This window comes from Takifugu flavidus, chromosome 16, assembly GCF_003711565.1.
Source record: "Takifugu flavidus isolate HTHZ2018 chromosome 16, ASM371156v2, whole genome shotgun sequence".
Classification (NCBI taxonomy): domain Eukaryota; kingdom Metazoa; phylum Chordata; class Actinopteri; order Tetraodontiformes; family Tetraodontidae; genus Takifugu; species Takifugu flavidus.
The window spans coordinates 12,815,400-12,840,506 of NC_079535.1; the positions used below are offsets into that span (position 1 = coordinate 12,815,400).

A 25,107-nucleotide genomic window follows, 5' to 3' on the forward strand; every position below is an offset into this window, starting at 1 on the left:
AGATATTCAAAAGAATGAATACAATCATACTCTGAGGTAAAGTCAGATTTTAAGTGTCTAATGCACTCGATTCATTTATTGCCAAATACCGGTAATCGTATCTTTGGATATGATCTTAAGAGAAAAAGCCCTCTGAACATAATCTACTACAATGTTAAATGACAGCAAACTAAAAACTACAGCTGCTCATTTTGGTGAAAGGCGAAATTTCCTTTTTGAATATTAGTTTAGCAGAAATTTGAAGCAAAAAATAATTCAAGTCATTTTCCGTCTGCCTTTGTGTATGAAATTTTCGCGCGTTTGAGCTGTGGCGGGAATTTTGGCGGGAATTGTAAGAAGGTCGTACCAACCCCATTTCGGCACATCCGCGCCGGTGGCGCCACCTGCTGGCGGAAGGTATAAACAACCTCGTCCAGTGAAATGATCAGCGAGGAAGGACAAAATCAAGTTGACAGACACTTTAATCGAGACGAGTGACCCTTTTAAACCGTGTGGGCGTTTACAGACAAGCCGCCATCTCTAAAGAAATACAAAAGAAAAAAAAAAAGTATTGCAGTGAAGCCATCTTCAAAGTACGATACAATATTTACACTGAAAACAAAACGCTACGTAATCTGTATCCAGGAGGGAAAAAATAAATAAGACTAGAAATGTTTTTTTTGTCCACATTCACAGCATGACAAATCATATTCAACTTGTTAATATTGAGCCGCTGAGGCCAGAAGAGACTGAGATATTAGTAGGCAATAGTGATTATTGCTGAAAGCCTTAATCTATACATTATAATATTCAATACATACTCTGTAATTTGTTTTTTAAAAAAAGGAGACATTTGGAAACTGCTACTTGGATGATTGTACAGCTTAAATACTTCTATACTGTATATATGTACTTTAAACCCTTTTGCTCATAGTTTTAACTCGTTGGCAACTTTGGAAGCAATGTTCTTGAAAGCGATGGATGATCCGGATATCCGCTTGAACCTGACGCCGTTGAGAGAGAGACGGGGAAGCTTGCAGACCTCCATCTCCCACTGGACCAGGTTTTCGGCGCGCCCGTCTCCGTGGACGCAAAGAAGCAGGAAACTCTCTTGTTGTTCGTAGTCGCAGTTGTTGGCGTCGAGCACCTTGCGAATCTCCCTCATGATGTCGCAGGGCTCCATGGAGCTGGTGGTCCTCATACTCCAAGTGAATCTGAGGGAGCGGGGTTTACCGTCTTTACTTTCCCCTTTTTGATCCCCAGGTACATGGCGACTGTTGGCGGGAGAGATATTTTGTTAAATTAGCAGCGGAGACTTAGTTTGTTTGATATTCTAAAAGTGTTTCAACAGCCAGATTATCGTCCTGCGGCGCCAAAGCAGAGACAGACACTAAAGGAATTATTTGCTTTTTGGGAGATTTTGTTCATCACTGTTGCCGAGTCAAACAGCCACTGCTAGTTAGCTTAGCATCAACATCATAAATGCAGCCTGGTTGTTAGAAATCAAATATGTAACATTAAAAAAAAATAAAAAAAAAATTCTCTTACAGTCAAATTTTTTCTTGAAGACGCAGCAACAGCAGAACATCTCAACCAAAATTAAAATATTCCTTTAGATTTTTCAACATCGGTCCCTCATCAGGACACGTTCTGGCCCCAGTTCAATCCTCGGGAATCAGAACGTTAAATTTATCGGTTCAATCAGAATTATTTCCAGAATCCTCAGATTAAAGTTATCGCTTCTCTTTAGGGAGTCTTGTTAATTTATTGTCAAGTCAAATGTTATTTATATAAATCACTCAAATTATGAAATGGAAAGCTTGATTTCGAATCTCTGGAAACGACTTTGAACAGAAATGTTCAATATTAACATATTAAAACTGTCAATTTTAATTATTCCGATTCAAATCAAACTTTATTTGTACATCGTTTGTTACAATTAACAGATGGGGGAAAAACATAAAAGTTCACAGCAAACTGGAGAAGAATTGAGGATTTTGAAAACAAGACTGATGCTGATTAGATCTGATTAAGGAACATGGAGAGAACATGGAGAACATGCTAGCAGAGCAGCATCGCTGACATGCAACTGCACAAGCCACAACGCTCAAAGGGGACACACACACCACGCACACCACACACACACACGCACACACACACGGAAAGCAGAGCTGTCATCTTATGGAAGCAGGTGGAGCGCTTCCAGGACAATCTGAAGCCTACACTGAAGGGGGGGGGGGGCCTCACCTTGAGCCCTCAAGTCTCCCGTTTCTCTCAAACTCGGTTGAGACTCTGAGGTGCGTCAGACAGGAGGACAAAGAGAACAAAATAGATGTGGATTGTACATTTTTTTTACTGCAGTTACTTTAATATAAACAAGATATGACAGATGTGAAACCACCACCGAAAATAAAAGGAGACAAAAATACCAGGAAGTGAAAGATTCTGCTTCTCGCTAAGAGAAAACGGTGAAATCGGAGGATGAGCTCAAAGTGATGAAAGACGGCTGATGGGACGAGAGTCAGGACGGGACCGGAAATCCTGCTTTCACATTCAGAGCAACTAGATTCGCTCGATCGGAATGTTTGAGAAGCTTCGAGAATCCCGACCACCTTAAAAAGGTCCAACATCTGAGGCGAGTTCTGGAATACTCAAGTCTCTGTTCTGGACCTTCAGGAGCCACAGGAGCTGCTTTTACACTAAAAGTGCTTAACGGGTTCTGTTGCCCACTCTGTTTCCATGACGACCACAACTTCCAGGAAGGAACTGTGTGATTCGCACCGACGATGAAGAAGACCGTCGGCTATTATGGTCTATTCTCCGTCCTTGCTGGAATGACGAAGCACTTGAACCTGTTCTAGCTGCTGCAGGTGTGACGTGTTTTTATCTGGAAGTTGGAAACTGCATTCCGATTACCATGACAACAAGAAACGGACGAGACAAGAACCCAGGCCCTGAACCAGTACGGGCTCTCCGTTAGACCCCTGTTCCCCCGACAGGGGTCCAGCATGCAGCTCCAGCCCAGTGAAGAGGAAAAACACAGAGGGCGGAGGAGGAGAGTCCAGACTCCCCGACAGAGTCGACAACCAGAGGACGGACACGTGGACAGACAGGACTGGCAGCAGGTCCTGCTGCTCAGAGACCGACAGGGTGAGAAAGGGAGGAGGGGTGGAGGGGTGGGGGTGGGGGGGTGAGTCCCGCCACAGAAAACTGACACTTAAGACTCCCATCTGAGAGAAATCGAGCAGCCCCTTACTCTAGATCTTCATCTTCCTACAACTCTCTATATCTTCTGCTGCTGAATCTGAAAGAAAAAACGGGATTCTGGAATAAAAAGATGCCAATTTTCTGCACGGACACATGAGAGAAAAAGAAAGAGGGACAGAATATTGCAGATGTGTGACATGAGGACAGAAAAGGAAAAGAAAAACCGATGAAGGTGAAAAGGAAGAGAATGAAAGATGTGGCAGCAGAGATGGAGGGCAGAGGACTTACTAAGGGTCTTTCCTCCCTGGGTGGAAGGGACGGCAGGCCCTGATTTAGCTGTCTGCCGTTTGGCCGGGTCAATAGTGACCCTGGGCAGGAGAGGAAGAGCAGCAAAGAGGTTAAAACGAACAGGAATGTTAGGAAAGAAAAGACATGAGCTGCAGGGGGAGGGAGGTGGGATGAGCTAAGGCGTCCCGTGTGGACCAAGAGGACAGAGATGGGACGGGGGGTGGGGGGGGCGTGAAGGAGGAAAACACAGGAGACGCTTATCAAACGAGCCAAAATGGGTGAGCGGCGTTGGTGAAGTCATTTAAATTGAGCGTCTACGCTGGGCATGTTTTCAGGTTTACCAAGTGCAACACAGGAAGTTAGCGCACGATACAAGCACGCGGGTCAGACTGCTGGAGGCCAATTAACCTGCTTCATGGAGCCCTTTCAGCTTCCTGTTAATAACTGAAAAACTAGACGGGAAATACTGAAGGAGACCAGTCGGGAAAGACCTTCACACCAAATATTGTGTTATTGTTTCCATCCCAGTGAAGCAGTTTCCTTCCTTTAATTTACCGTTTGACAGAAACCCTCATTTAGGAACATATTCAGCTCCACTCCTGACTGGTTTGATACCCCGCGAGCGTGTTTTTCTTGCTGCAGACATCAGTGATGACACTCATGATGGAGGATGTTGTAGCTCTACTCAGACACCAGGGGGCGCTGCCGAGCCTCGGACGGCGACCTGCGAGGACCAAAATGGACCTTGGCTGTTCTGCGAGGCCACAACCGACACTGATCTGTTCCAGTTGGACCACAGAATTCTACTTTTGGAATAAACTTGTCTTGGTAGAGTTTTATTTTCTCCCTTCCTCCCCTAACTGAAGCGACAGCGGTAATTTCTGGTTAGTCCAGATAAAAGTGTGCTTGTTTTTATGTGTTTACTTTGTAAAGTTATTACCGACAGCGAGTGGGATTTCCCGTCTGTGCGACTTATAAAAGGATCTTCTACGCCAAAAGAGGAGCAACTGCTGAGCTTTTTGACTCCCCGGTCATCGTACAGCAGGACCCAGCTAACGATGCCGTAGCAAACGAAGGACTGCTGCACATGCTACAAGCACCCAGGAGCAAAAAGCACCGGCTCAAATCAAAGAAGCGTGGAAGAGCGGCTGCACGAGGGCTGGAAGGCCTCAAACTGCTCTCAAAGAATCAAAGCCCAGAAAGGCTCCCACAAATCTGCTGCGGAAGCAACAAAACCAAAATGAAAATATCTGAAATGACTCCCAAGTTGAGAGAGAAGACCCATGCACGAACAGAAACGATGCACACGTGAAGCACAAACACGACAGGTCTGCGTTCTGAAGAGGATCATCTCATCTCGTGAGGTTTCCTCCCATCTGACAGTTACAGGAAATCACACTTGTGACAGAAGAGAAGCAGCAGAAATCATTCAAGGCTCCATCTAAACTGCAGAGTCGGGCGTTTACGACCGTCGCGGTGAGAAAAAAACAACCACAAGCTGAAAGAAGCAACCTCATGCAAGCCATTATCGATTAGTAACAAGCTGTTTTGTTAAAGTGCTCCAATGACTGATTGTTAAAGGAGCTGCGATTTCCTCTCACAATCATTCATTTGCCACTCGGACCGACCACAGCCGGTACATTTACACACAACCACCACCGAGAATAATCACTGAATAATAGCTAAAGAGATCTGTTCGAATTCTTGACAAGAGTTGGCAACTAGTCAAAAGGAGGAAACAGTCCAGAAGGTTTGAAAGCTTTAATTCAAAACCAATTCTGTCTTATCCAGCTCCCATTAACAGCTCGGACCAGCACAGACCACCAATAAACCAGGCAGTTTAACAGCCAGTCACATGTTTAGCAGGTTTACTGACTGAACCAGCTTTGCATTGACTAAACTGATATCTGTGGCATCCATTTTAATGTCCAACAATAGACTGTACACAAAGATGGAGGACAAGAATGCGGCCAGATCAAGAAGCCCGCCCCTGGTGGCCGAAGCGGGGAACTGCACCCCTTCCTTCCTGCTCTCCAGGGATTCGACGCGTGTCGTCCATCTTTACGTCCAGACTGAGTCCAACTCTTGGCAAGAAAATATAACATTAACCTTTTTCAAAACTTGACTGTGTGTAAATATACTTGTTTTTGCTCCGCTAAGCAGCGTTAGTTAAGAGGCGGCAGCCCTGCGTGTTCGTCCTCTCAGAGGAGAAGTTGTTCAGTGATATTTTTCTCTCTTTACACAGCGAAAAGCAGTTCAGGAGTCCTACCTTTTGGTAAACCTGAATGACATGTTTCTACAACAGAATCAGACAAAGAAACAGTGAAAATGGGGAAGGAGGAATGAGAGGAGGAAGGAGAGAAGGTGTGTGAGGAGTGTGAATGAGTGAACATAAATGTGGCCATTGGAATCATCCACACTGAAAAGGGAAGATCCAATGTTTAATGATCAAAGGATTTCAGGAGCTCATTTTCAGTCGGTCGGTTCAGGAGAGATGTCGCTGGCCTGGCTGCCACCGTTACAGACTTTCCATACTGAGAAATGGTTTCATCATTAATTTGATATTGGTCAAACTTCAGGTAACGAGAGTATAAATCCACTAAGTCTGTGGCGGAGATCAAGGCAGCGACAGGTTAAACGGGTCACAAGAGTGAAACTAACAGCTGGATTCTAATATGGACAGGAGACAATATTGTTGTATCGTTTTGAGGAAAGTTAATGACTTTGCTTGTTAATCTGAGCAGAGGTCGACTGTCTCATACCTGCGGGTGAGTTTGGAGGTCAGTTTGGAGAAAAGGTTGCTGGTTCCACGGCTGCGAGTCTGTGACAGGGGGGTGGCATCGTGGGAGAGAGTGGGTGAGGCCGGCGGCCCGTTGTATGTGGCGGTGCGCCGGTCTCTCAGGTGCCCGCCGTGGAAGGTGCTGCGGCTGGCGGTGCCTCGTGGGAAACGCAGGCGGTCCGGCGTGGTGGCGTTGGCGATGCTGTGGATCGACGCCACTGGATTCCTCTGGGCGCTGGGAGAAACAGCAACGCTGCTGCGGTGGAGGAGGAAGGAGACACGTTAGGATCTAAAGCTCGCTGCAGAACACCGCTTGATAGTTTCTCCACTGCAGATTTATCGCTGTCGTTCAGGTTCGGCTTCCCAAACGTGGGAATAGGCTGTGGGCGCGTTTCCACTGCAAAGTTCCTGGTAAATACTGGGGGCAGGAACCTTACTGGAACAGTTCTCACTGGGCCCACTTGATGGTCGTGTTTTCACTGCAGGGTGGGACCCCCTCACGAAGTTCCATTTAATGACATGTCACATGAAAGGAGCCAGTTTAGTTTAAGAGAAGGCGTCTTAAAAATGGAGCTCGTTTTGGCACTTTTCGATAAAAAAAGTTCCTGTAAATGGTCCTCCAGGGGGGGTTCCTGCAGTGGCGACACGCACCAGCGGCCCCGTAAAGTTCCTGCAGTGGAAACGCGCCGACTGACAGATTTCACGTGGATAAAACTAGACTGCAATGGAAAAACCTCAATAGTTCCTCCTTAGCTTTTAAATGGCTGATCTTAACATTTGTTCCTGCCATGGATGCAGCTAAATGAATCCTGCATGTTAGACGTCTAATGAGCTGGAAATTAACCAAATGATCTGATTAGCTGGTGGATTCAGGCTACAAGTTGTCTGTGAATGTTGAACAAAATGTTAAAACATGGAGCAGAAAGGAGAGAATGAGACTCAGTCCACCAGAAAGGGAAGAAACTACAGAATGTTGGTTACTAGAGATCATCGTCAGGTCATCCAAGGAGGATTATATCATCCATGTGAATCTTTTTTTTTACTTTAGCATCTATACACAGAGACCAATGTGGATCCGGGATCACGAGTGTGAAAGACCAAACCACAAGTATAAACTGCATGAATTCACCAGCTAAAGAGCTTTTGACGGAGACAATTTCCCAGCCTGAGCATCAAGCCATCTAAAGTCTAAAATGAGAAGAGTGAGCCGTGTCCTTATTAAACACAACAGATGATGGTCTGAGGATGCCGGGACAGCAGGGGGAGCCGGTGAGCAGAGCTCAGTCAGTCGTTTTGGACGTCAAAGGATCCAGAAGGAAGAGCTTGGGGGAGGGGGGGGGGTCAGAGGATGGAGCAGAGCTGCAACAGTTTGTTACTGCAAAAGGTTCAGAGGCGACAGATTAGATGCTCCTGATCGCGGAAAAATATTATCACACACAACTCGCTTCCTCATCAAAGCCTGACTTGGTGTGAGGATACATATTTTTCTCAGTGTACCTACACTTTTATCAGAGTCTCAAATCAAAGCCAGTAGGTACCAACAGCAGGGAAATTAAAGATAATGAGGCCAATGAGACTAAGGGCTGTGATTGGCTGACTGGATCGTGAAGCGCTGTGATCTCCTGTTTAGCTCCTGAGAGGAAGTTGGATGTTGCTGAGGGCACAAACAGGTGGAGGGAGCCGTTTGTTCCTGGTGAACACAGATTTCAGACTCTGACAACAGATACAGCTTTGACATCCATGGTTGAGCTGTGGGGTTACGGAGTGTGAAGCTGGCTGGATGTGTGGGTTAGCGTGGGGCCAGAGAGGGGCTGAGACATGAGAGGAGACGGACGGGGGAGAGTGGAGGCCCTGCCGTCTTACTTGGGCGAGCAGTAGTCCAGAGCGTAGTAGGACTGGGGCAGCGTGGCCCAGCCTGTCTGGTTAACATACAAGGGGCCGACGGTTTGATACCTCAGTCGCACCGAGCTGGAAGAGGCACCGAACGCGGCGGCCGCAAAGGCAGAAGACGGGCTAGTGGCACAAGCCATCTCAGTCATGCTGTTCATGCCATCGTCAAAAAAACCCAAAAACCCCAGCCCCGAAAACCACAAACACACAGGCAGAAATGACAAATCAGATTGTGAGGAGAGAGGAAAGTACAACAGAAAGAAAGAAGATACGGAAATGAAACAGGAAATCTTTTCTTGGATCCCGTTTTGGTGCCGACTGATCCCGATCTGAACACTCAGAAAAAGCTTTAAAAATTTGTGTAGGAGATTTCTGCATCCAAGAAAATGGTATAAAGTTGATTGTTATAGTTAAAAAAGTAAACATGCCGGGGTTCTTTTTGTTTTAAATCAGATTTGACAAAAATGCACAGAGAACTTTGAAATGACGACTCGGCTCAACCCAGACCTCCGTCTCACCTGTTCTCCTTCCCGTTGGGGATGACGGAGAGTCGATCCGCGTTGTTTCGGTCGCTGCACACGTACGTGTTCCTCCTGGTCATACCTGCAGATGCCGGGTTATTCTGCAGAGCAACAAACCCATATTAAACCCATGTGTCGATGCCTGCATCCCATCGGTGGCTAACATGAGGAAACCTCCGATCCTCAGCTTAAACCACAACAATGGCACAAATCCAAATAAAACTCCTGGACCCCGAATGTCTCCAGGACAGCAGAGTAACGATGGAGGTCACTGGTGCAGTCACTCACGCTCGGGCCGGTGGCGACACCTTTCCTGCGGTCTGGGATGTCGGCCTTGTTGGGGTTGTTGGCGTTGCCCAGCAGAGGGCTGGAGGGAGGGGCACCTCGGCTCCCCGGGGTGCCGGGCTTACGGAGCTGCACGCCGCCTTCTTCCTTGGCGCTGTTGTCCGCCGTCGAGGTCTGACTCCTCTTTGGGTGAGCCATTCCTGGAGGAACATTCTGACCAACTGCACAAAAACAACACAAGAGTGACGATGACTCAAAGGTGCCGTTGGCTCTTCTGGCACGGAGATTGTTTTTGTCTCGGACGAGACGAGGTGCATGTGGCGCTGACTCGGGACCGATGACAGCAGCAAGACGCCATAGTAACATCAGTGAAGTTGGTTACCTTTTAAAAGGTCCAAAATGGTCAAACCTGCGGTCATATTTATACCACCATTCCTGTGGTTAGATGAGTTCAACAAATAGCCTAAATATAGGGGTGTGTGTGTGTGTGTGTGTGTGTGTGTGTGTGTGTGTGTGTGTGTGTGTGTTCACAGCACTCAGCTGCATCTCCATCTGACTGAGGACATTGAACCACTTTTATGAACACTGACCAGCTGCATCAGAAGTGTGCGGACTTCGTACTCATGAGAGCCAAGTGTGATAAACCTGAGATGGTCACCTTGCTCGCTGTAGCGTCTCTGTTTGTGACTGGAGGAAATGCTCCTCTGGACTTTGATGTGGGTCGGCGACTGGCCGTTCAGCTCGCTGTTGGGTCTCGGTTTGGCCAGAGATAAGTTGCTGCTAGAGGCCGACTCAGTGGGCTCCAACTGGGAGGAAACAACACGAGACCATCACTAAACTGGCAGAAACATCCTCTTCCTAACCCTGTTCACGTGTTTTAATGGATTCCTCAGGATTCTACGCTGGGGGGTAAAGGTCTTACCTCAGAGGCCTTCCTGCCCAGCAGCAGGTAGGTGGCTGTGATCTCATCATACTTCATCTTGGCCAGAGAGTCCTGGATATCCTCCAGGTTGTAGCCCATTCCCACCATCACATCTGCACAAGTAGCAACAGCCGTTACAGATGTGACGTGCACGTATGAATTTATTATCATGCTGCTTCTAGTTTTACATTCACTGGCGGCATCCAACATTTCATTGGCAAAGTCATTTTTAATTTATACTTCAAGTAAAGTTTTAATTGAATGTCAAAAGAGAAGAAGAGACATCCACCAGCATATGGCAGGTTCTGAATATTTCATGTGTGCTGCTCAGGCCTTCCTGCAGAAGCTCGATGACACGATGAACCAGAATCACGTGTGAATTAGAAAGATGTGTGAATTAGTTCGGCCTCCACCAACCGTCAGCAGGAAGTCGAGGAGTGAAGAAACGTTTGTTCTGAGACATCAGCCGAATGTTGTGTTTAAATCATTTATCCGTGTGTGTGTGTGTGTGTGTGAAAGCTTTCCTCCCAAAGCTCCCTGTTAATAGACTTTGCTGAACAGCTTCATAATCAAAGCACATGTATTTCTGAAGGCAGCAGCAGCTGCTGAGGTGCATCACTGACATATTTAAGCTCTCCGTCAGTGGTCAGAAGAGTCGACTCTCAGCTCATTTAGAGATTTTACACTAATTATCTCTTGTGCAGCCTAAAGCTCCTCTCAGCTGCGAGCAGGAGCAGCTTCTCTTGGTTTTTAGAGACGTCAGCGAGCAGCAGAGCGGGTCTGTATTTTTAGCAAACGTTAGTTTCTAATAAAATACGCGTCCTTGAAGCAGACCAACAGATTTTCACTGCTTCCATCGCTGAAATCTGTTGTGACGCCATTATTGATGATGGTCTGCTGGTTAGGGAGATGGTTTTACATTTTCTCTGGCTTATTCATGCCAGTTGTGTTCACCTAATCCTTTTTGTTCAAGAATAAAAATCAGACTGATGCTGATTTTGTCCTCCCTTTACCTCTAAATAAAGTGTTGCATAACGGCTGCGTGAATTATTCAGAACTCAGGGAATCCTCGCCTGGACCGAGTGCCGGTTTTCTTGCACCAGCTGCGTAACCGGGAGTTTGCACAGGCGCATGTGTAGCGGCAGCCAACCTCAGCTGCTCTTATGTAAGAGCTCCCCCTCTTTGGCAGCTTTCATCTAGGGCACGATGGGGGGGGGCTTCGCTCTCCTTCCTCACTGCGTGCACGCAGCAGCACCATCACTTATCTTTATTTATTCATTTCTGGGTTTCATCTTTTGTTAAAAAGCTCTGCAGAACTGAAATGAGCAGAACGTAGGAACACGTAGGAATCTGCAGAGACGATCCCGACAAATATCAGGCAGCATCCGGACCCGAACAAATGCAGGCGACTGCTTTGAAGCCTTCACACTTCTCTTACACAACAGGAGATCACAGGCTCAGCGGCCATTAAGCTCAACGCAAACTCAAACGGCGGCGCACGTTTCCCTCTGATGGGAGAATGGAGCCGTTACATCAGAGGCACCCGTGTTTGCCGTGTCGGTACCTATTCTCTTCTGGTCTGTGATGTCCAGCTCTGGCTCGGTGTAAGGCTTCAGCTCGTCCTCCTCAAATCCTGTGTTGATCCATCGATCCTTCATGATTTGCTGCAAAAAATAAAGCGAAAGGGAGAAAACTTAAAGGTCGGGCTGGTGTTCTTGACACTGAATTTCCCTCACTTGCAGAGGACACATCTATTCCGCTCAGACAATTAGCCTGTGTGCATCTGACAACGTCGATAGCAGGAGTAGAAGGTAAGTTAGTTGTGGGGCTTTGAAGTGGGCTGCTACAACCATAAACCGTTTAAATCAAGCAGACAGATGCAGGAACCTGCTCGCCCTGTATGTTATATCACTGGTAATAACCGTAATGGTATCACTGCCACATCTCATCTCGTCTGTTTGCACCCCTAGTTTCAATTTGCAGCTGATCAATAGCTCTCTGGGGTTTTACCAAGGACAGCCAAACTAATTATTGGTGCTCATGCTCTGATATAACCAGATCTCAGGCGGTATTCTAGGACAGCTGTGCTGCCACTACAGGCAACTCTCACAGCACATGTAACACATGCTTTTAATTAGCGAGTCAACGGGAGAAAAAAAAAACTTATTCTCAATCTTATTCTCTGCAGTGGCATCATGACTTAACTGCAAGTGTAACATGTGCCGGTGTTAATAATAGGCAGGATGTTTTCCTCTCCACACAAACACGACTATTTTAGTCAGCGCAGCTGCTTTCAAGAGGAAACAAAACGTCAAAATATTTATCATCCAAATAAAACTATAATGTGTTAAATTATAGCTGTAATTTGCAGGAGGCCACTAACTCGGCGGTAAGCATCAGCTCACAAATGCCACTGTTGCTATGGAAACAATAACACTACTTTTCTACCTAGCTTCTCTTTAACAGATTTTTTTTCTTAATAACGAAGGTGTTGCCGATTATCAGTAACCTTCAACTGGTAAATGTAAAGAACAAAGCAAAAATTCTAAAAAACATGTCAAAATCAAAATGGATGATGTGGAGTTGACCAGGATGCTCGATCGAGTCGCTGCACACAGGGACCATGATGGTGGGGGGGGGGAAGCAGATGTGAAGATGGGGATTGATGGAGGGCTGCAGGGTGGGTGGCATTTCCAGGTGGTGGTGATGACAGTGCGGGCAGGGGGGTGATTGATAAGAAATTGGGTATATTTACATTTTCTGCGTCCTCCCTCACCTCGAGAGTGCCCCGCTTGGACGGGTTGAGCACCAGGAAGCGCTTGAGCAAGTTCTCGCAGTCTGTGGACATGTAGAAGGGGATTCTGTACTTTCCTCTGAGCACACGCTCCCGTAGCTCCTGCAGACAGACCATCAGGCTGTTGGTGCAGCACTTCAACACGCAACCATTCACATTTGTGCCTATCAAACAGGGGGGGGGCAGCCGTCTGCAGTCCCCTCGGTTCTACCTTGAGGTTCTGCCCATCAAAAGGGAGCGAGCCGCTGACCAGTGTGTACAGGATGACCCCCAGACTCCAGACGTCCACTTCCGGCCCGTCGTACTTCTTTCCCTGAAAGAGCTCCGGCGCAGCGTAAGGCGGCGAACCACAGAACGTGTCCAGCTTGTTGCCCAGTGTGAACTCATTACTGAAGCCAAAATCTGCTATCTTGATGTTCATGTCTGCATCCAGCAGAAGGTTTTCAGCCTGAGAACAAGAGAGAGGATCAGATATAGTTGATCTGAGGTTCAGCTACACTCACTATGCATGTTGGAGCGAACATTTTAGTATAAATTCATAAAAGCTACTGTTAAACTGGATAGTCTAACCAATTCCTGAGCCACAGCCAAGAAACAATTACAAGTAAATTAAGGAGGGGGGGGGGGGGGGGTTCACACCTGTCCTCAAAGACAAATGGAGCCTAAAGTAGCGGCTGCTCTCACATCTCCGTCCTCATGGATCATTCATGATGCTGAACACCAGAAAACAGTTCAGACGCACAGAGGCACTCGTGTTCTCGGAGGCGAGTGACTCCCGAGTTAAAAATACAGACGCATCAATATTTACACTGAGTAGTGGAAGCACACCACGGCTGCACAGAGGAGCAGGGATGTGGTGCACAACACGTGAGCGCTCGTCCCTTCCACAGAGCAACTGTGGTGCGACGCCACCGCTTTACGTGAGAGGAACGTCAAGAAAGGGCAGAACTATTAAACTATTATTATTGATTTGAGGGCTAAACTTCCTGGTTGCTGCCTACATTTCCCAGAGTCAGCTCCCACACAGGGACGCGTCTCCCCTCTGAGACAAGCGCTTCCTTCCTGCGCTGAAGCTTCAGTCACGGCCGAAAGTCAATCACATTTCTCACAACCCACCTTCAGGTCTCGGTGAACGATGTGCTTCTGGTGACAATACTGCACCGCCGATACGATCTGCAAGGAAAACAGACAAATGCTGATCGTTTCGGCGTTTGAGGATGTGGTCGATACCGAGGGGAAAAGATAAAGCGGGAGGCAGGTGGGGCTGAGGAGCTCAGGGAGGTTTAGAGAGAGCAGTCGGACTACATCTGTCACACAGGTAACAGCCTGCACTAACTGCAGAGAGCAGCTGTGACGCAGTCACCAGGCTCCAGAAATATACACGTGTCAGTTTGTTTGTTGTTATTTTAACCGTTTTGCAGTGACCTCGATACGTGATGCGACGAGTTCGCCGGCAGCTTCATCTTCTCATCAGTTTAGACAACTGAGCACTTCACATGGGGGCTTTGTTCATCAATGTTGGTGCTTTTCTGGCTTCCAAAAGGAAATTTGGCTTCTGCGTTTCAAAAGGATTATTGATCTGTGATCCTGCAGAGCATCTCTAGAGGTTCCTAATATAAACCGGCGGCGCGTTTGTTCAGCACCATGTCAAACGACTTTAAATGACTCCTGACAGTGCGTGCAACAGCTGGCGAGAGGATGAAAGGCGCAGGTTTGGATAGTTGTCATCAGTCAGTAGATTGCAGACACAGAAGCAGGCCGAAGGACAGAGGTGTGAAACCAGAGCGCTGCGGGGTACCTGTCTAAATTTAGCCCTGGCCTCTTTTTCCTTCATTCTTCCATGTGCGACCAGGTAGTCAAACACTTCTCCTGCAAAACACAAAGAGGCTGAATGAGAAAATGCAAACATTTGAAGTGAACGGTGAGGGGCACACGCCGGAAAACGAGTTTAAAAATAAGTTTTGGACACATCTGGGCTGCACCGTCCCCCATGTGCATGGTTGGAGGGGGCTTGTCCAGCGTACTGGAGCAGAGCTGCAGCTCCTGCAGGCACAAATCTGCTGCTCAGACTCTTCCCTCCCAACTATTCCTGCCAAACGGGAGCACGTTCTCTCTGCTAATTGACAGGGGGAACTACACAAAATAGCAGGCAACCGTTTCAACAGCCTGCTCCTTCCCCCCCCCAAACCGTCCGTCCCCACGCGCTCGCTCAGCACCGACCTGCAGAGGCGGTCAGAGGGGACGTTTCTATACTTCACAGTTCCGGGAAAGCAACAATGCAGCTCTGCACTCTGACTCATCCGCTAAAGACAGAACACGGCAGCGAACACGTCGTATCAGAGCCAAAGGGCACGCCGTGTTCATGGGAACGATAAAAACGGCTCATGTCAAAAGAAGCACAGCTACGAAAAGAACAGGTTTTCATATTTCAGTTTGGGATCTGCAAAGAACAACACCACACACACCAGTTTCCTAAACTCCACCTTACTAAACTCCACAAACAGGTACAACACCTGTTATTAAAAGTGTAAGATGGCGTCTTAAATGTTCTGTTCTAGCATAAAAATCAAAATCAATTGTGAACCAATTAGATTTGCCCCTAACACAATTGGCCTATGATCTGAGAGCCGTCCTCTCGGTGGTAATGCGATTTGCTCCTTGGCAGGCGGGTCTGCAGTAAGTCATCTCGGCACGTCTGGGCCTTCCGAGCTCGACCTTTCCAAGAAATCAATGTTTAGATGTGACATTTGGGTCCTGTGTCCATGTGGCTGCATTCCTGCTGGAATTATGCAAAGCCTTCCACCAAAGGGATCACTGCTGATGAAATTCTGAAACTCTCACATTTGGAGAAGGAAAACCTTTTTTTAAATGGTTACCAGTAATTCCAGGAGGCCACAGGAAGCTTGCCCAGAATGTTGGAACCTCATTGCAAATGGTTCCTGGACGTGTTTCTCCCAGATTCACATCATCTGAGCAGCTGTCACAGTTTATCCAAAATGCTCTCAGGGGACGTGGACATTGTTTTGGGGTGGGGGGGGGTGAAGCAGCCGAATCTGCTGGCAGCAAGTAATGATTTGTCTCATCATCCCAGCTCAGGCGTAATTCTCTGGACAATTTCTGACATCTTCACTTCTGTTTACAGCAAGAATTCAGGAGGTTTTATGGGCTTGATCCACATGATAAATCAGGAGTGAGTTTATACTGGAACACACACTTTATACTACAATAACATGTTTTGATAGTAATAAACCGACTGTACAGAGAGAGTAAACTTTGTCTTGTGCAGCAGTGGCAGAAGGTGTTTATCCATTCAGAGCTGATGTGACCAGAAACATTCAGCAGGCAGCGCCCGTCTCACCTCCACTGGCGTACTCCATCACCAGGTAAAGTGTCCTCTCAGTCTCGATCACTTCAAAGAGTTTGACTGAAATCAAAGAGGCAGGGATGGACGGATTATAGACAGTTACAAGGTTCAGTAGATGTTCAAATGTTGTCGGGAGCGTTCTTTTCGCAGCGCTCCATATCTGCTGCACAGCCCAGAAGCAGTTTTCCTCTTAACTGCAGCGTTTGGATAGGAAAGAGTGTGTGATGAGCGGCCGAGGGCTGCACGGCTAAATATAGACAAGGTGGGATGGAAGACGGCAAGAGAGCGGAGCGCCGCGGCGCGGGAGCGTGCTTCGGCTTTCTAAAGTGTTGCCAATTATTCCTGTAATTATAATCACATTTCTGCAACTGTGGCCGACACACAGCGGACGCTGCAGTCATTTCTGGGGAATCCCATCTGCAACATATACAAACCCGATTCATTTAAATACCGACGCTCCCACATTTTCAGCCCTTTAGCGTTTATATCAAAGGGTTCCGTTTCTCCTGTGGATTTCAATATGTATTCTTGTGCATCAGATGCAAATTTTCGAACATGTTTCAGCATCAGAAAACAGCATCGTTAATCCAACAGAAAGCTTCTTACCAATATTGGGATGATTCAGGATCTTCATTATTCTAACTTCTCTAAAGAGCTGAAAGGGAAAAAGAAAGTATTAGTAATTAAGATCCAACAGGACTATTTAACCTTTGACCCAACAATATTCAATCATTAACTTCAGTTGCTCCACGATCAATTCAGTCAATATGAACCAGGACAGAAGCAAAGTTTGACAGTAAACTACTGAATATCGATCACAGATGAATATTAGTTTATTCCAAAACATTTTTAAAATGGGCACATAGATGAACATAAAGAGGGTAAATGAAGGTGAACTTGATTTTCTGACATTTCTCATGTTATGTACGAGTATTTTACATATTCTTCAGAAAGGATAATTAAACTGGTTATTTGAGCCATTCAAACCATCACAATTGGACCTGTGAAACACTAAAGGAACCCTGTGAAGTGGTTTATTAAAATAAAAAAGGCCCCTGCCAATTCCAGGAGTCCCCGACACACGTTCGCTGATCGTCTTCAGCTCCAACAGTCGCGAGATGATTTTCACATCATTTTCCTGACAATTAGCAAAGCAGCACCTTCCGTAAATCTGCAGGAGGAGAAGCCGGCCTCTTCACCCTCATTAATGATTCATTCGCTGTTAATTACAACTCCTTCTCCCCCTCCATCACCGCCATGAAATATAAAAGGCCGTCAAACTTTAATGAGGTAGGAGCAGCCGCAGCCTGACGCTCGACCGCGTGATGGACAAACTGTAAAATCCACGCTGACGAACGCACCAGAGATCCATAGAACGGCTGCGTTCACGCGCCGAAAGCCACTCGACCTTGAAGGCAGACGGTCAAGTTCATGGAGTGACCGAGCAGCCTCCACCCTCCGCCATAATCTGGGAGGACAAACGTCAGATAATCCCACCTCGTGACAGCGCAATTCATTTGTCCGACCTCCAGTCGTCAACCCACTTTTAGGAGACTGAGGGAGACGGTGTTGTTGCTCCGGCAACAGTTAGAAAAAGCTGTCAGTTATTAAAGAAGTGATGAAACAATAAATAAAGCCCGAACAAGACAATGATTGAGGAAGTCCTCGGGCCAACGTCTGTCTGAGCCTCACACACACACACGGTGACACCGTGGTCACGTTATATAGGAACACTTGATCAGGTGTGTGTGTGTGTGGGGGGGGGGGGGAACACACGTGGGAGGCAGATGATTCCACTCATAATGCAGGTTTAAGCCACAAAGGCGTGCTTGTCCAGCCAGAACACTGCCATGATGCACAGCTAATCCATCTTGTGATCAATACAGAGCGCCTCCAGACCAGACGACACAGTCACACCAGCAGCGGAGCGTCAATAGTCCAAAGGGTGGAAGGCTCGCCACCACGGGGGCTCGGGACTAAATCCTATGGAACCATGATGCGATTTCCTGCCTGTTCTGGGGCACATTTCATTCCGCTGAGTTAGAGATGAAATCTGATTACAGCCGCAGTTACAGCGGCTCCTCCAGCAGTTATTTGGCCTCTCTGAAATTCAGCACGTTTCTGTCCACATCTGGATGAAATTACGACCCCGGTTTAATTTAACTGCTCCAATTACACAAAGTTCAGAGCAGCTCGCTGAAAACTTTGACTCCTTTTAAGTTATGTGGCCACAGAAGAAGCGATGATGTCACGAACGTTCCCTTACTGCTGTTATAAGGGAACGTTTTTGATTTAAGGAAGATTTTTTAACTTCAGTACTGGACAAACCATGAAGGACAAAACCATACTGGGTTTGTGTGTCCAGCACACATCTACCATTGATGTGTTCCAGACTCTCAGGATGATTTAAATCATCCCTGGAAACCCAACAGGATGAGTGAAAAACAATCCTGTTAACTCCGATTCGGTGGCGTTTTCATATGTGATTGGTGACATTAAGGAATATCTGCTTATATTCTGAAAAGGATTCAATTCAAATATAAAATTTCCCATCAGGAAACACATTTTGGACTCTTTGCACAGACGCTTTGTCCCTTTCTGGAAGATTTTATGGTTGTTGCTGGAGAAGAATGATGAGTCGGGCTAGACACCACTTAATAAAGAAGCTGAGGAAAAGGGAGGATGTTATCCAACGCATTCATGTTTACATTTAATCAGGACTCCACGCGTCACACTCCCACTGAACTTTGACCTGAACAACCACCTCAGCTGGTCCAGGGGACGGAGGACAGATGAGGACGTCCATTCAGCTCCTCTAAAATATCAGAGACAGAAGCTCCAAAGGAACATTTAAGGTTTAAGGGACAATAACCCCCCCGCCCCCCAAACTATCAGCTGGTTGCCAGTTCTTCCAGTTATGCAAGAGGTTGGGACACAGTGGTGCCGGGTCTGATATGGGCCCGCCCAGATAGCGGCGGCGGCTCGGTGGGAAGAAATGATCCAGGGAGGCCGAGTTACAAGTTTTAAAGGGCATTTCTTCTGAAAAGATGTAAACAAGTCAGAAACAGACTGAGGAAGGCTCAACAGGAGCAGAATTCTGGAGCGTGAGGAGAAGAACCGAGTCCTGTGATGGAAGTTTGGAGGCTTCAGAGGTAGATTACAATGGGAACTCCATGAATAGATTAATAAACAGTCAAATGCACCTCATGAATATCCCTCAGCAGAGAACGGAAGCAGGAGCCAACTGTTCCTTTCCCATCAATTACCACAGTTCCCTAAAATCCATCACCAACCGAATCCATGTCAGGATTTCCTTGGACAGAAATATAACAGGTAGTCTATGAATAGAACCACGAGAGCCAGAGGAGACTTTTCATGTGCCAATCACTTCAAGCCTTAGCATTTTCACGCACCTAAAATAAACATGAGAAGGAAATGTAAAACCCACGTGAGGAACCGGAAAAACAACCTGACAAATTCCTCAGAGTCGCCCCTTGGTTGTGACAAAGCGGGAAGGTAAAAACAACACGGCCGGTGGACAAAAGCCACACGCTTTGTGTTTGTGTGCACGCCGCTGTCATGACTCAGTGTTTTTCTGTCAGCCGTGTCACAGCCAGCACCAGAGGGCCCGGGCCTCCAAGATACAAAAGCCAGAATCAATGGAGCTTTGGAAAAACTGATGGAAAACCACGAGCCGATCGCTGAGCAGAGTGACAGGCGGAGGCGTGGGGCGAAGGGGAGTCGGCTCCACACACCATCCCCACCAGCACCCCCGTTCTGATGAGCTGCAGCGGCCGGGTCGATACCAGCCGCACTTCCCAGAAACTCTTCCAGACCGGGGAGGGAGCCCGAATGTACTGATCAGACATCTCTGCTGCTAACGAGTGTGATCACACACGCAGATAACAGCAGCAGGATTAAAGGCAGCTCGGTGAAACTGCTGTTCAGGGGAGTGTTCACGCTCCACGTCCTCAATTTGCATTTAAAAAAGACCCCCCCCCCAACATATACACTCTTTTTTTGGAGTTGGCTGATTTAAAACCCTACCAAGTTCAGTGATGCCATGAAAGTGGAAAAAAGACAACCAGATGCGAGGCAAACTTTTAAATTCATGTGGATAAAATAAGCAAACTGTGCTCCTGCATTAATTCAACAGTCACACAAACCAGTCGGTCCCTTCGGCCGCCTGTTACAGTTTAAACAAGCTGTCCAGGCTGCAGCATACTGGAACATGAACTCAGTCCCAGCATGCTTTGCTTCCTGTTTGCACAATTAATACCCAATCTGCTGTGCCTGATGGATTTATAAAGGAACTCAGCCCAGCAGGACGCCGAGGAGGAGGCAAATTACCTTCTGAAGGCTGTTTGGGTTCAGCTGGGTCTTGTCTATTATCTTTATTGCCACCTGTGGAGAGAGAAAAAAGACAAGTGAAACTGAAACCGCACCAGAGGAATAGAGGTTGTTGTGTGTGGGGCGACCGCAGGGTTTTAATTTAAAAGAAAAACGTGTTCATGCTTCAGTGGTTTTAGCGATTAGCACTAGCTTGGAGAGTCCGCCTCCACATGAGCGTTTCCTGTGGCTGTGACGCGATGTCACCTGGCTGCCTCTCTGCTGTGACCAAACGGATCCGCTAGCAGCACCAACAGCGGAGGACATGGAGCCGTCACCTCTGCTGATGATGCCGCGGAAATGACTGAACTGTCCGTTTGTACGAGAAAGAAACAGACGCGGCGACGACCGAGGAAACGGGTCTACGATGGACGCGTCTTCCGTTCGGCTGTTTTTGCAAAACCAGGATATCAAAAAGGCACAGATGGGTACATCAGTGCACGTCCGTGCACGTGGCTCACCTCTCTGCCTGTGAGGATGTGCCGAGCCAGCTTGACCTTGGCAAAGTTGCCCTTTCCGATGGTCTTGAGCAGCCGGTAGTTGCCCACGTGAGGCTGCTGCGGCTCCTCGGAGCTCCGGGATCGGACGCCGGTCCTGGCGGAGCGCGTTCCGATCTCCTGGCGGCCATTAGTGTGCGTCGTGTGCTGTGGACCGAGACAAGAAGGATTTAAACAAGTTTTCTCCACCTCTGACATTGCATTGTCACGTCTGTATAGTCGTGCATTTAATCAAAACATGGAGGCGTGCATGTTGTGCGTCTGCATGTTTACCTCGCCCGCTCTGATAAACACACGGCATCCCAGCATGCATTGCGAAGCCTTATCCTGACTCACGCTTTAATGAAAGTCACGTTCACAAGTAACTGAGGGCTTAAGTGAACGCGTGTGACCCTTTTTCTCCATTAGCATCACTCCCATTAGCTTCCCCTCCAGCATGGTTTAGCTACTTCAGTTTGAAAGTGTGAAAAGGCAGAAGAATAAACCCAGAATAACTGTTGCATCCTGGGTTTTAAACTGCAGCCAAACTGCTGGTCTGATTTTGTTGTGCTCCCCTCTGGCAGCAGCACAATTCAGCTATTGATTTCTTTGGGTGCTGCTGTCAAAAGCATCCCTCCGTGTCCCGACGGGTCATAAAAATGTGTACGGCATTATTTGACAGATATTTGGCGTGGCCACGGCATCGACTTTATGGCATTAACAGTGATGGGACCCTCTGCCCCACCCAGCTCTGCCCCAATCCCCCCCCCCATCCACAAACCCAACTGACCCCACTGACTAAATGAGGATAAAAAAACATCCGTGAATACTAAATTTCAAGGCAATTCCAAAACATATCTTAATATTCTCCTCAATTTCAAACCTCGGTGCACAAATCTGAGCAGAGAATCTTTGCAGCCATCAGATTTCCTGTTTTTTTTCCCATGTTTTTGAGAGAAAACAGCCAATAACAAATGCAACAAATCACAATCAACCTCCAAGAGTATTTGAGAACTTCAAGAAGCGATAAAGCATCACAAAGGAGAATAAGGTTACCATTAGAAACTGACACAGCAACAAAAACAAGTCTTTGTTAATTCTGGTAACGATAAGGTCGCAAAACCAATGTGTTTTCCAAGTCAATACTTCCTGAAAGTTAAAGAGATGAAAAAGCTGCTGCTCTTAATGTGCCGTTTCCTTTTCCGTGGTTACTCACAAAGCTGCGGTGTCTCCTGGCCGCCTGCGTGCCCGTCATGTTTCAACAGGAAAATGCTCGGCCCTGCTGATGATGCCCATAGAAAATCCCACAACACCAGATTTTCCCTAACTCTGAGCCCAGATAACCACTGAGAGACCGGGGAAGGGGGGGGAATCAAGCAACGAGCTGATCAAGCTGCTACTGGAGGAAATGTCCCGGAAACCAGGACACACTCCTTCAGAATAAGAGTCAGTTAATGCCTGCAGCTGGCGAGTCCTGACAAAAATAAAGGATAAATATTGGCTCTAGTAATAGACAACGATCCTCAATTAAGGGTGGATATATCATCATCCGATCCACTGACTGGTTACACACAGGCTTTTCCAGCTGCTTTGGTTTGATTACGAAGCTCCTTCAACACCCATTTCTGCCTGCAGGGATCAATAGCTTTGGCACACGTGAGCAGCCTCAATGTTTCCTTTGTGCTGGATAAAACTTATCTCCTGCAGACATGTCATGAGGTTCACGTTGTACCACTGAATGAGCTGTGTGAAAGACACAACTCAATGGACATAAAGATAGCTGCACTTCAGCGTGATACAAATCAAAAAAGGTAACACACAAGGGTCAAAATATACAATTCACTCAATGCACGTGACCATAAGCATGATTATAATGAGAGGACTCTTCCTGCTGTATCAAGTTTGGATACAACACAAACTTACTTTTACTGTTGGGCCTTATTATATAAAAAAATGATAATAAAACTAGGTTTGCTTCTATTGTCCTCAATGACTAAAAATGACTTTAGAGTAACTTAGATTAGAAAAGACTCGCATTGCATCCATTGTTTATACAATAACTCAATAATTTTACGGAGAGAAAAAAAACAGTCTGGGTCATGATCCGTTTCCAATGTTAAAAAGAAAACTCTTAATCTGAAAATCTCGACCGGAAGTCACATAAGTCACGTTGTTGAAGCGCTTGGCGAGAGTTACTTGAGCAGGATGTTCTGTTAGACACGGGAGGGCGGGGCTAAACACGTCCATATTTGGAAGCTGAACGGCTGAAACCTTTGATTGACAGCTGGAAAAGCCAATTGGGGGCCAGAACAGAGTCTACTGTTGCCTGCCAGAAACAGCAGTCAAAGTACTGTAGTTATGTTCGTCGTTGGGCCTAAATATCCCGAATACATCTCTAGAATTACAGCAAAACTTGATGCACAAATAACACTTGGTGTTCTTTACGCAATCAATCTTAACAGCAAAAAGGTAACACGACCGGATGTGCTTAGGCTTGTTTATGATTAACAAAGTAGAAGGTTTAGCTTTCAAGATTAAAATTGGAGCGAAACACCATTACCCGGCTGTAATTTATATCGAATATACGCAGTCACAATGCAGCAATTTCGGTTTGTTTAAAGCACAATCCAAAGTGCAGCTCGCTATAAAACAAGCCTTTCTACTTACACTTTCCGTCACCTTTTCGTTGACCGTCGGTAAAGGAGTTTTTGTTGACATCTTTCCCGTTTCCTCTTCCAACAGTCACCGTCTGTTGTCCAAAAATCCACCCAGAATCGTCCTCAGTGCGACCAAAATGCAGAATATGGCTTTGCAGCTCTCTCCGGGGGAAACAGTTTCAGCATGGATCGTGACAATGTTCAAACCAGACCGGACGTGTTAGTGTCGGGCAGCCGAACATAAAATATCCTCTGCAAACAGCAAATTAATGTGCTACCTCTTTACATGGCACGTATTAAACCATTCTAGTCTGTGCTCAAACTCGGCAGGAAAGCAAAATCACTGTCCGTCTGGGTTTCGGTCCAGTCAATCGAACTCAAGTGTAGTTATGGGGCTCCCAAAAATTCGCTCAGCGTTACAATGCTACTCATTTAACTCTGTCAAGAAGCAAGTCCTGGCGCCGAGGCTCACGGCTGGATGTTTGTTGGAGGATTCAAATGGTTCTGGTGGCTGAAATACTCGCCGTGGACTCGGTTTCTTCCATCTCCGACGGCCCAAAGTGAAGCTGCTCCGTCTGGTTTAGGTGGGACCAAAATGGCTACTGAGCGGCTGGAGCGGCTGGGCTGGATTAAGACGCGTTCACGGACCCGTGTCAAGCTCAGACTTTAGAGCTTCGCAAGCCGCGGTTTGACAACCAACTGTTGCTTTCCGGGGAAACAAAACTCGAGGTGGAAGCGACTGTTATCATTTATAGATGGCATTAAAAAAATAGGAGTTAAACAAAAACACATGTGAGATTGAACTTTCGACTGTCACATTTAAATTGGCCATTTTGTTGCATGTTTAAAGAGCATTTACAATATTCATTTTCCAACATTTTAGTTTGTTTTCTGTTTAGTACTTCCGTAATTTGTGTGTTAAGTTTCAGAGTTCTTGCCTCATATCTATTTTGACAGATGATAGACATGTTTCAAAGTCACTGCAGTCTTATCGTCACTCATTCTTGTGACCTAACCATCTCAGGGCTGTCTTGAGGGACTCATCCAGGTCTAATGGAGAGTAAAGTGGACTGTTGAAAGATGGGTTCAGCTCAGCACTATTTTTGCTGTACTGGGTCACCAGGCGGTCAATGTCTACCCTCCGGAGATGAATCCAGAGAGGGTGGTGACCTCCAGGGGCTAAACTAACACCTGACTGGGGGTGTGGGTGGTGGTAAATAGGGAGAATGTTGAGAGGAGAGATTGACTGCATCCTTGGAGGAAGCTGGTGCTGATCACCCTGCAGTCTGAGATGTTTTTCCCAGCTTTCCATGCTGTTTCCTGCCAGACAGGAAGTCTGTGGTCCACCGGCAAGGGGAATCTGGCACCTTTTCACAGTCACTCCTTTTTAGGTCTATTTCTATTCATGGGTCATGTATTGGATGTACTGCTATCAATCCACACTATGAGTTTGCCGATTTTTACACCGCGAAAGGAAGAAAAACACGGACCGTAAGTTACGTGGTATAGCGAATAGGTCACTGTAATATCCAAACGCACTTGAATGCAGCATTAGC

General features: G+C 46.8%; 1 protein-coding gene across 29 annotated transcripts; it reads right to left on the bottom strand.

The window, feature by feature from the left end:
• Positions 1–443: 443 nt before the first annotated feature.
• mark3a (MAP/microtubule affinity-regulating kinase 3a) lies at positions 444–24,171 on the bottom strand. 29 transcript variants are annotated; one of them, XR_008946596.1, is made up of 20 exons: positions 23,562–24,170; positions 20,880–21,062; positions 20,380–20,433; positions 16,636–16,684; positions 16,024–16,089; positions 14,464–14,534; positions 13,782–13,838; positions 12,877–13,113; positions 12,627–12,767; positions 11,436–11,535; positions 9,872–9,984; positions 9,608–9,755; positions 8,953–9,170; positions 8,662–8,765; positions 8,117–8,293; positions 6,237–6,509; positions 5,744–5,770; positions 3,236–3,283; positions 2,227–2,271; positions 1,148–1,253 (listed from the first exon to the last, which is right to left on the bottom strand). XR_008946596.1 is itself a non-coding variant. In XM_057011602.1 (20 exons), the coding sequence occupies exons 1-18, from the start codon at positions 23,610–23,612 to the stop codon at positions 3,237–3,239; spliced, it is 2,169 nt and encodes a 722-aa protein (XP_056867582.1). In that variant the 5' UTR covers positions 23,613–24,171; the 3' UTR covers positions 1,148–1,253; positions 2,227–2,271; position 3,236. The 29 variants fall into 29 exon arrangements, 26 of the variants coding, with proteins under 26 accessions (XP_056867575.1, XP_056867564.1, XP_056867563.1 ...); XM_057011602.1 differs by lacking the exon at positions 5,744–5,770 and adding an exon at positions 3,475–3,554 and having other exon boundaries at positions 23,562–24,171; XM_057011595.1 differs by lacking the exons at positions 3,236–3,283; positions 5,744–5,770 and adding an exon at positions 3,475–3,554 and having other exon boundaries at positions 444–1,253; positions 23,562–24,171.
• Between the last annotated feature and the right edge of the window lie 936 nt (positions 24,172–25,107).